The sequence below is a fragment of the Oncorhynchus nerka genome, linkage group LG16, assembly GCF_034236695.1.
Source record: "Oncorhynchus nerka isolate Pitt River linkage group LG16, Oner_Uvic_2.0, whole genome shotgun sequence".
Lineage (NCBI taxonomy): Eukaryota > Metazoa > Chordata > Actinopteri > Salmoniformes > Salmonidae > Oncorhynchus > Oncorhynchus nerka.
In genome coordinates, this window is record NC_088411.1 from 41,809,686 (window position 1) to 41,822,290 (window position 12,605).

The 12,605-nt window shown below is 46.7% G+C and overlaps 1 protein-coding gene across 7 annotated transcripts in view; it reads left to right on the top strand.

Moving 5' to 3' along the window:
* LOC115118719 (uncharacterized) overlaps positions 1 to 12,605 on the top strand; it is a 68,572-nt gene that overhangs the window by 33,587 nt on the left and 22,380 nt on the right. For all 7 annotated transcript variants that reach the window (XM_029647408.2, XM_029647409.2, XM_029647416.2 and 4 more), the window contains 2 exons: positions 6,635 to 6,754; positions 11,042 to 11,093. In XM_029647408.2, coding sequence (XP_029503268.2) covers positions 6,635 to 6,754; positions 11,042 to 11,093 — 172 coding nt within the window. The remainder of the gene's footprint in view (positions 1 to 6,634; positions 6,755 to 11,041; positions 11,094 to 12,605) is intronic.

Sequence of the window (12,605 nt, forward strand, 5' to 3'; positions counted from 1 at the left end):
CACACACATAGGGCAGCCACACATACACACACACACACACACACACATAGGGCAGCCACACATACACACACACACACACACACACACAGGGCAGCCACACACACACACACACACACACACACACACATAGGGCAGCACACACACACACACACACACACATAGGGCAGCCACACATACACACACACACACACACACACACACATAGGGCAGCCACACATACACACACACACACACACACATAGGGCAGCCACACACACACACACACACACACACACACACATAGGGCAGCCATACACACACACACACACACACACACACACATAGGGCAGCCACACATACACACACACACACACACACACATAGGGCAGCCACACATACACACACACACACACACACACACACATAGGGCAGCCACACATACACACACACACACACACACACACACACACACACACACACATAGGGCAGCCACACACACACACACACACACACACACACATAGGGCAGCCACACATAGGGCAGCCACACACACACACACACACACATAGGGCAGCCACACATACACACACACACACACACACACATAGGGCAGCCACACACACACACACACACACACACACATAGGGCAGCCACACACACATACACACCACACATAGGGCACACACACACACACACACACATAGGGCAGCCACACATACACACACACACACACACACATAGGGCAGCCACACATACACACACACACACATAGGGCAGCCACACATACACACACACACACACACACACACATAGGGCAGCCACACATACACACACACACACACACATAGGGCAGCCACACATACACACACACACACACACACACATAGGGCAGCCACACATACACACACACACACACACACACACATAGGGCAGCCACACATACACACACACACACACACACACATAGGGCAGCCACACATACACACACACACACACACACACATAGGGCAGCCACACATAGGGCACACACACACACACACACACACATAGGGCAGCCACACATACACACACACACACACACACACATAGGGCAGCCACACATAGGGCAGCCACACACACACACACACACACACATAGGGCAGCCACACATACACACACACACACACACACACACATAGGGCAGCCACACATACACACACACACACACACACACACATAGGGCAGCCACACATACACACACACACACACACACACACATAGGGCAGCCACACATACACACACACACACACACACACATAGGGCAGCCACACATACACACACACACACACACACACACATAGGGCAGCCACACACACACACACACACACACACATAGGGCAGCCACACATACACACACACACACATAGGGCAGCCACACATACACACACACACACACACACACATAGGGCAGCCACACATACACACACACACACACACACACACACACATAGGGCAGCCACACACACACACACACACACACACACACATAGGGCAGCCACACACACACACACACACACACACACACATAGGGCAGCCACACATATACACACACACACACACACACATAGGGCAGCCACACATACACACACACACACACACACACATAGGGCAGCCACACATACACACACACACACACACACATAGGGCAGCCACACATACACACACACACACATAGGGCAGCCACACATACACACACACACACATAGGGCAGCCACACATACACACACACACATAGGGCAGCCACACATACACACACACACACACACACACATAGGGCAGCCACACATACACACACACACACACATAGGGCAGCCACACATACACACACACACACACAGGGCAGCCACACACACACACACACACACACACACACACACACACACACACATAGGGCAGCCACACATACACACACACACACACACACACATAGGGCAGCCACACATACACACACACACACACACACACATAGGGGCAGCACACACACACACACACACACACACACACATAGGGCAGCCACACATACACACACACACACACACACACATAGGGCAGCCACACATACACACACACACACACACACACATAGGGCAGCCACACATACACACACACACACACACACATAGGGCAGCCACACATACACACACACACACATAGGGCAGCCACACATACACACACACACACACACACACATAGGGCAGCCACACATACACACACACACACATAGGGCAGCCACACATACACACACACACACACACACACATAGGGCAGCCACACACACACACACACACACACACACACATAGGGCAGCCACACATACACACACACACACACACACACACACATAGGGCAGCCACACATACACACACACACACACACACATAGGGCAGCCACACATACACACACACACACACACACACATAGGGCAGCCACACATACACACACACACACACACACACATAGGGCAGCCACACATACACACACACACACACACACATAGGGCAGCCACACATACACACACACACACACACACACATAGGGCAGCCACACATACACACACACACACACACACACACATAGGGCAGCCACACATACACACACACACACACATAGGGCAGCCACACATACACACACACACACACACACACATAGGGCAGCCACACACACACACACACACATAGGGCAGCCACACATACACACACACACACACATAGGGCACACACACACACACACACACACACATAGGGCAGCCACACACACACACACACACACACACACACACATAGGGCAGCCACACATACACACACACACACACACACACATAGGGCAGCCACACATACACACACACACACACACACACATAGGGCAGCCACACACACACACACACACACACACACACATAGGGCAGCCACACATACACACACACACACACACATAGGGCAGCCACACATACACACACACACACACACATAGGGCAGCCACACATACACACACACACACACACACATAGGGCAGCCACACATACACACACACACACACACATAGGGCAGCCACACATACACACACACACACACACACACACATAGGGCAGCCACACACACACACACACACACACACACATAGGGCAGCCACACATACACACACACACACACACACATAGGGCAGCCACACATAGGGCAGCCACACATACACACACACACACACATAGGGCAGCCACACATACACACACACACACACACACACATAGGGCAGCCACACATACACACACACACACACACACACACATAGGGCAGCCACACATACACACACACACACACACACATAGGGCAGCCACACACACACACACACACACACACACACATAGGGCAGCCACACATACACACACACACATAGGGCAGCCACACATATACACACACACACACACACATAGGGCAGCCACACATACACACACACACACACACATAGGGCAGCCACACATACACACACACACACACACATAGGGCAGCCACACATACACACACACACACACACACATAGGGCAGCCACACATACACACACACACACACACACACATAGGGCAGCCACACATACACACACACACATAGGGCAGCCACACATACACACACACACATAGGGCAGCCACACATACACACACACACACATAGGGCAGCCACACATACACACACACACACACACACACACACACACATAGGGCAGCCACACATACACACACACACACACACACACATAGGGCAGCCACACATACACACACACACACATAGGGCAGCCACACATACACACACACACACATAGGGCAGCCACACATACACACACACACACATAGGGCAGCCACACATACACACACACACACATAGGGCAGCCACACATACACACACACACACACACATAGGGCAGCCACACATACACACACACACACATAGGGCAGCCACACATACACACACACACACATAGGGCAGCCACACATACACACACACACACATAGGGCAGCCACACATACACACACACACACACATAGGGCAGCCACACATACACACACACACACACACACATAGGGCAGCCACACATACACACACACACACACACATAGGGCAGCCACACATACACACACACACACATAGGGCACACACACACACACACACACACACACATAGGGCAGCCACACATACACACACACACATAGGGCAGCCACACATACACACACACATAGGGCAGCCACACATACACACACACACTATAGGGCAGCATTAATCAGACTCGTATGTGAAACATGGACGTTAAAACCATTCCATTAGTCACTGTTTGACATGGACGTTAAACCATTCCATTAGTCACTGTTTGACATGGATGTTTCGGTGTGTGAATAAATACACTTGATTTATTTTAAAGAGGAGGAACTATCCAGAACACTACCATGAAATTGTGTTTCCATGATGGTTCATATTCACCCGATCCTTCAACCTTTCCTTGGGAAAGGAATCGCATTGCAAGGTAGTTTGCCACTGGTCACACCACTTCAAATGTTATTTGTCACATGCCCCCCCCCGAATACTGTGAAATGCTTGTTGGATGAAGAGGAGAGGGTTGAGGAGAGCAACATCACTTTATATTAATGTGGAAGAGGGTTGAGCAGCGTGGCTTTGTGTGGAGGTTTGCAGCGTGGCTGTGTCTGTGGCGATATATTGTTTTAAAGGACAGGTTCACCCATTTCTCATGTTATATTGTTTTTGTATCTCTGATTTTGATGTTCTGTCGCTTTTTCCCTGGGCAATTTAGTGGTTAGAGCGTTGGGCCAGTAACCTAAAGGTTGCTGGATCGAATCCCTGAGCTGACCAGGTAAAAATCAGTCGTTCTGTCCCTGAACAAGGCAGTTAACCCACTGTTCCCTGGGTGCCCCCCCCCCCCCTGCACCTCACTGATTCAGAGGAGTTTGGTTAAACGCGGAAGACTCATTCAGTTGCACAACTGACTAGGTTATCACTCTTACACATGAAAAGATAAACATGTGTATCAGAGTTATTGGTGTTCAAGCAGGCAGTAATTTGTCCGGGATGACGTAGCGTTGTGATCGTCTCTCTCTACACTCGAAGTCAACAGGAATATGACTCTTAGATCTGAAACGTCCTGTCCGATTTCAATACTGGCTGATGTCATAACTCGGGAGGTTGCCTTCTCTCCGTTGAACCGTTGATCTTGTTTTTTGTTGTTGATATTCCTACCACCCTAGAAATGTTTTCATTTATCATTTATTCTCCTATATGTCTGCCTCTTCAGTCCAGGGTGCGTTGCATTGTGCCGTTGTGAATGTGAGACTCTGCCGGTTGAACAGGGTGAGATTGTAGACTCCTAAATTGATAGCTGTCAAGTAATTTAAAACTGTGCTAACTAGCTACGTTTGCTTGCCAGCCAGCAAGCCCATAGAGAGCATTGCATTGTGTATTTTGTAGGCGGGTCGAGCTGCAACAGATTTCTAAAAATAATTTTCACGTTGCTACCAACCTTTTATTATAACGCGTAAGTTAAACATTTGTTCACAAAAAAATATTACCTTTCCATATTACTGTGACGTAATAACGGAGTTGTTTTGGGGGGGATATTTTTTTCTTTAAGTTGTCTCTGGTCTGTGTAAAGTTGACTCTATTCCCCCAGTCGCATGGAGTTTTCCTACCGTAGGCAGAATAGTTTCCATCTTAACCCAGAGGTGTGTAGTTCCTGTTGTGTATGGTGTTATGTTGGTGGAGGGATCCGCCTGCTGAAACATTGTCTACAGTTAAACACGTCGCCATGGGAATCTCAATGATTTATAGTCTCTCTCTAGCCGTTAGCCATTCTCCCGCTACCACGGCGACGCAAGGGTTGGAGTGTCCCAAAGGGAACCTTGTTCCCTTCATAAAGCACTGCTTTTGACAAGGACCCATAGGACTCTGGTCCAAAGTATTGCACTGAACAGGGAGCCATTTGGGATACGGATATAGTTGGCGCTATTATTCTGCCTAGGCCTGGGGTGAGGAAGAACCAGAACTCATAAATTCAATTTTCTACTGTTTTGCTATTAAATGTCTGACTGTCAGCGGATCCTTTTTGGTTGTTATTATTGTGGTCCAGACTTTGCTAGCCTAGGAGATGCACTATATGAAGATATTGTTCTGTAGTACTTCACTATTCTGTTTCAGCTCTGTTTGTCCCCTGTTGTGTATGGTTGGAGGAGATGATAGTGTAGCTCTGAGGGTAAAGAACTTTCTTTGTCTGTTACGGTCTCTTACACTGTCTGTCTCTGTTACTGTCACCCCGTCTGTCTGTCTCTGTTACCCTGTCTGTTACTGTCACCCCGTCTGTCTCTCTGTTACCCTGTCTGTTACTGTCACCCCTTCTCTGTTACCCTGTCTGTTACTGTCACCCCGTCTCTGTTACCCTGTCTGTTACTGTCACCCCGTCTGTCTGTCTGTCTGTCTCTGTTATACTCTGTTACTGCCTGCCGGTTCTGTAGGAAGAGACTGTAGCTCTGAGGAAAGAGGGTATCCGTGTAGTGTTGCGCTCACACCTGTTGTTGTTGTCGTCGTCATAGTAGTAGTACTAACCCTGTTCTGTGTCTGTTCTGTAGGAAGAGACTGTAGCTCTGAGGAATGAGGGTATCCGTGTAGTGTTGGACTCAGAACCACCTCATCTAATCAGCATCGACGATGATCTTCTCAGCACCGGCGTTATTTTCTATCATTTAAAAGTAGGTAAGACACACACACACCACACACACACAGAGTGTATGAAACATTAGGTACTCTTTCCAGGGGAATCCAGGTGAAAGATTTGATCCCTTATTGAGGTCACCTGTTAAATCCACTACAATTAGTATAGATGGAGAGGAGACAGATGAAAGATAAAAATGAAACGCCATGAGACGGTTGACGTGTGGAATGTGTGCCGTTCAGAGGGTTGCAGCTCAATATTAGGAAGGTTTCACGTTTTTTATGTCACAAGTACAGTGAAATGCCTTTCTTGCAAAGCTCTAAACCTAACAATGCAGTGATCAATAACAATGTAATACTAGAAATAACAAGGTAGAACAGAATCACACTAGAAGACGATTTAGTAAGCATACTAAATACAGGGTCAGTTCCTAATGGAAGGTGTTCCTAATGTTTGATATACTCTGTGATATATATATATATTCAGCAAAAAAGAAACTTCCTCTCACTGTCAACTGCGTTTACTTTCAGCGAAATGAACGTGTAAATATTTGTATGAACATAAGCTTCAACAACCGAGACATGAACTGAACAAGTTCCACAGACGTGACTAACAGAAATGGAATAATGTGTCCCTGAACAAAGGGGGGGGGGATCAAAAGTAAAAGTCAGTATCTGATGTGGCCACCAGCTGCATTAAGTACTGCAGTGCATCTCCTCCTCATGGACTGTACCAGATTCGCCAGTTCTTGCTGTGAGATGTTACACCACTCTTCCACCAAGGCACCTGCAAGTTCCCGGACATTTCTGGGGGGGGAATGACCCTCACCCTCCGATCCGACAGGTCCCAGACGTGCTCAATGGGATTGAGATCTGGGCTCTTCGCTGGGCATCGCAGAACACTGACATTCCTGTCTTATAGGAAATCACACACAGAACGAGCCGTATGGCATTGTCATGGTGGCATTGTCATACTGGAGGGTAATATCAGGATGAGCCTACAGGAAGGGTATACATGAGGAAGGAAGATGTCTTCCCTGTAACGCACAGCGTTGAGATTGCCTGCAATGATGACAAGCCCAGGCCGATGATGCTGTGACACACCGCCCCCAGACCATGACCCTCCACCTCCAAAACGAACCCGCTCCAGAGTACAGGCATCGGTGTAACACTCATTCCTTTGACGATAAACGTGAATCCGACCGTCACCCTTGGTGAGACAAAACCATGACTCATCAGTGAAGAGCACTTTTTGCCAGTCGTTTCTAGTCCAGCGACAGTGGGTTTGTGCCCATAAGCGACATTGTTGCCGGTGATGTCTGGTGAGGACCGGCCTTACAACAGACCTACAAGCCCTCAGCCCAGCCTCTCTCTCAGCCTATTGCGGACAGTCTGAGCACTGAGGGAGGCATTGTGCGTTCCAGGTGTCACTCGGCCAGGACATTTTCCACACAATGTATAAACGTATACTAGGAAAACTCTTGACGTTATTACAAAAACATTGTAACGTTAAGAGTTATCTATTAACCTTTTGATAACAAAACAAAAATGACATTTTCAGATTCCATCTATCGTCATGACCACCATTGTGGCTGACGGAAACCATTGTTCCAAAGTCCCTTTATTTCATGTTTAATGTTCTGCAGCTTAGTCTCCATATTAACAGGACACAGGAATGTTGTGTGGCCTAAGATTTACCAGGGGTGTGAGGGGTCATAAACCCCCCCCACGTCTTCAGACCCCTAGATCTCTCCTCTGATTTACCAGGGGTGTGAGGGGTCATAACCCCCCCCCTCCCCCCCCACACACACATCTTCAGACCCCTAGATCTCTCCTCTGATTTACCAGGGGTGTGAGGGGTCATAAACCCCCCCCCCCACATCTTCAGACCCCTAGATCTCTCCTCCTCTGATTTACCAGGGGTCATAAAACCCCACCACGTCTTCAGACCCCTAGATCTCTCCTCTGATTTACCAGGGGTGTGAGGGGTCATAACCCCCCCCCACACACACATCTTCAGACCCCTAGATCTCTCCTCTGATTTACCAGGGGCGTGAGGGGTCATAAAACCCCCACGTCTTCAGACCCCTAGATCTCTCCTCTGATTTACCAGGGGTGTGAGGGGTCATAAAACCCCCACGTCTTAACCCCTAGATCTCTCCTCCTCTGATTTACCAGGGGTCATAAAACCCCCCCACGTCTTAAGACCCCTAGATCTCTCCTCCTCTGTTGGGGTTGAGAGATAATCTGTAGGGTTGTGGTCTCCTGTAACCTGACCTGGTCAGGACAGTCATGACAGGACATTGCCATTTATTTCCCTGGCCACATCTGCAGGCCTCATGCCTCCTTGCAGCATGCCTCAGGCACGTTTACGCAGATGAGCAGGGACCATGGGCATCTTTATTTTGGTGTTTTTCAAGTCAGTAGAAAGGCCTCCTTTAGTGTCCTACGTTTTCATAACTGTGACCTTAATTGTAAGCTGTTAGTGTCTTAATGACCATTCCACAGGTTCATTAATTGTTTGATTCATTGAACAAGCATGAGAAACGGTGTTTAAACCTTTTACAATGAAGGTCTGAAGTTATTTTGATTTTTACAATTTATCTTTGAAAGACAGCGTCCTTAATAAGGGCCGTTAATAAGGGCCGTTAATAAGGGCCGTTAATAATATACACACGGTGCATTCGGAACGTGTTCAGACCCCTTCGCTTTTTCCACATTCTGTCACATTACAGCTTTTTTCTCAAATTGATTAAATTGATGAGGATCAATCTACACACAATACCCCATGATGACGAAGCAAAAAAACGGTTTTTCAACATTAATTTATATAATTGTAATTTTATTTAAATTCATAAAGCAAATATTTTACATAATTTTTCAGACCCTTTACTCAGTATTTGTTGAAGTGCCTTTGGCAGCGATTACAGCCTCGAGTCTTCTTGGTTACGACCCTATAAGCTTGGCACACCTGTATTTGGGAAGTTTCTCCTATTCTTCTCTGCAGAGCCTCTCAATCTCTGTCAGGTTGGATGGGGAGTGTTGCTGCACAGCTATTTTCAAGTCTCTCCAGATATGTTAGATCGGGTTCAAGTCCGGGCTCTGGCAGGGCCACTCAAGGACATTCAGAAACTTGTCCCTATGCCACTCCTGCACTTTCTTGGCTGTGCGCTTAGGGTCATTGTCCTGTTAGGTGAACCTTCACCCCAGTCTTGGGTCCGGAGCAAGTTTTAATCAATGATCTCTCTGTACTTTGCTCTGTTCATCTTTCCCTCGATCCTGACTATTCTCCCAGGCCCAGCTGCTGAAAAACATCCTCACAGCATCATTCTGCCACCATCATCCCTACGTTGAAGCATGGTGGTGACCAGGTGATGAGCGGTGTCTGGTTTCCTCCAGACGTGACTCTTGGCATTCAGGACAAAGCGTTCATTCTTGGTTTCATTTCATCATTACAGAGAATCTTGTTTCTCATGGTCTGAAAGTCCTTTAGGTGCCTTTTGGCAAACTCCAAGCGGGCTGTCATGTGCCTTTTTACTGAGGAGTGGCTTCTGTCTCTATCACAAAGGCCTGTTTGGTGGAGTGCTGCAGAGATGGTTGTCCACAGAGGAATTCTGGAGCTCTGTCAGTGACCATTGGCTTCTTGGTTACTTCCCTGGCCAAATCATGTCCTATCAATTGAGTTTACCACAGGTGGGCTCGAATCAAGTTGTAGAAACTACTCAACGATGATACATGGAAACAGGATGCACCAAAGTTCAGTTTTGAGTCTCCTAGCAAATTGTCTGAATACTTATACAAATAAGGTATTTCTGTTTTATATATTTTATATATATATATATAAATTTGCAAAAGTGCCAACCTGTTTTTGCTTTGTCATTATGGGGTATTGTGTATAGATTGACTTTAAATAAATGTTTTTTATTTTTTTTAAATCAATTTTAGAATTAGGCTGTAATGTAACATGTTGAAAAGGTGAAGGGGTCTGAATACTTTCCGAATGCACTGTACATTCTCAATGTGTTTTTTTTGGTACGAGCCAATATTGCACCTTGTTCTAAAACTACTGCTAAATCTGAAAAGTCCATATTACTGGTCGGTACTAGTGCACAATATAGGGAATTAGCGCTCTGGTCTAAAGTAGTGCACTATGTAGGGCTCTGGTCTAAAGTAGTGTGCACTATGTAGGGCTCTGGTCTAAAGTAGTGCACTATGTAGGGAGTAGGTTTCCATTTGGGATGCATCCCTTAGATTGGATTCTCTCATAAAGAGATCACTTACTACCTGGCAGACTTGGTAACATTGGCCTTGGGATCTGATTGCAGGAATGCAGGACGCTGGTGGGTCGACACGAGGCGCCGTCCAATCAGGATATCGGTGAGTCAGGAGGAGGAAGGGATATCTGCTGTGAGCTTAATGTGAATTTGGTATGTTATTCTGGAGACTTTTAGGCACTCGCCTCCCTTTTGACTTGGACTACTCATTATGTGACCAAGAGAAGTTGTTCTGAGCCTCACCTTTCTTCAAACTGACCCCCTTAAACTCACTGTTTCTGTCTCAACATCTGCTCGCTTCCCTCCCGTTCTCCATGGTGCGGGTCTGCAGGAGGAACACTCTTTGAACTCTGACCTCTAACCCTGACTCCCGGGCATTTCTAGATGGGATAGAGCTTCTTGTCAAATTGCATTGTAGCTAACACTTTTCCTAAGTTTAACATGCTACGTTAGTTCTCCTAACCTGCTGCGTTAATTCTCCTAACCTGCTGTGTTAATTCTCCTAACCTGCTGTGTTAATTCTCCTAACCTGCCGCGTTAGTTCTCCTAACCTGCCGCGTTAGTTCTCCTAACCTGCCGCTTTAATTCTCCTAACCTGCCGCTTTAATTCTCCTAACCTGCCGCTTTAATTCTCCTAACCTGCCGCTTTAATTCTCCTAACCTGCCGCTTTAATTCTCCTAACCTGGTGCTTAAGCTCTAACCTGGTGCTTAAGCTCTAACCTGGTGCTTAAGCTCTAACCTGGTACGATTAGTTTTTTTTTTTTTTTACAAAAGCGGTATCTCTTCTAGACAAACCCTGTCTCCCATCATGCAGTGCTCCATGGTGCTGATCTGCAGTGACCACGATAATCAGACCGCATGCCTTACCGCCTTTGGGACGACAACTTCCATTGTCAGAGCGGTCGCTCGACTATCTTGTCAATACAATAGAACATCTTTGTCTGTTTGAACTCTGACCCCTAATCCTGTCTCCCACCATGAAGCTACTTCATTTTTATGCTGATGGTACTGTTATTTACTGTTGTGCCTCGTCTCTTACAAAAGCTTTCCAGAACTTGCAAACTGCTTTTTATACTGTTCAACATACCTTGTGTCAATTGAAGCTTATCTTCAATACTGACTAAACTAATGGTGTTTTCTAAAGCAAGAAATTGACCTCTGAACTTTTCACCTCTTATTTATTACCTATCAGGGGATTGAGACTGTAACCTCATATAAATATCTTGGCATTTTAATTGATGACGGCCTCTTTTAAATTGCGTATTCAACAATTTACAAAAAAATTAAGCTGAAATTGGGATTTTATTTTAGGAATAAGGTTTTTCTTTTGAAGCCAGAAGGAGGATAGTATCAGCTACATTTATGCCTTTACTAGACTCTGGGGATATTTTATACATGAATGCTTCTGCCCAGTGTTTGAGATCAATTGACACCCTTTACCATGGCACTTGGTATTTTATTTTAAACTGCAAAACCCTTACGCACCACTGCACTTTGTATACCAGGGTTGGCTGGCCTTCTCTAGTCACTCGTAGGCTCAGTCACTGGTATACTTTTATTTACAAAGCCATTTTGGCATTTGTATTGTTCAGAAATTAGGTGGGTACTCTCTTC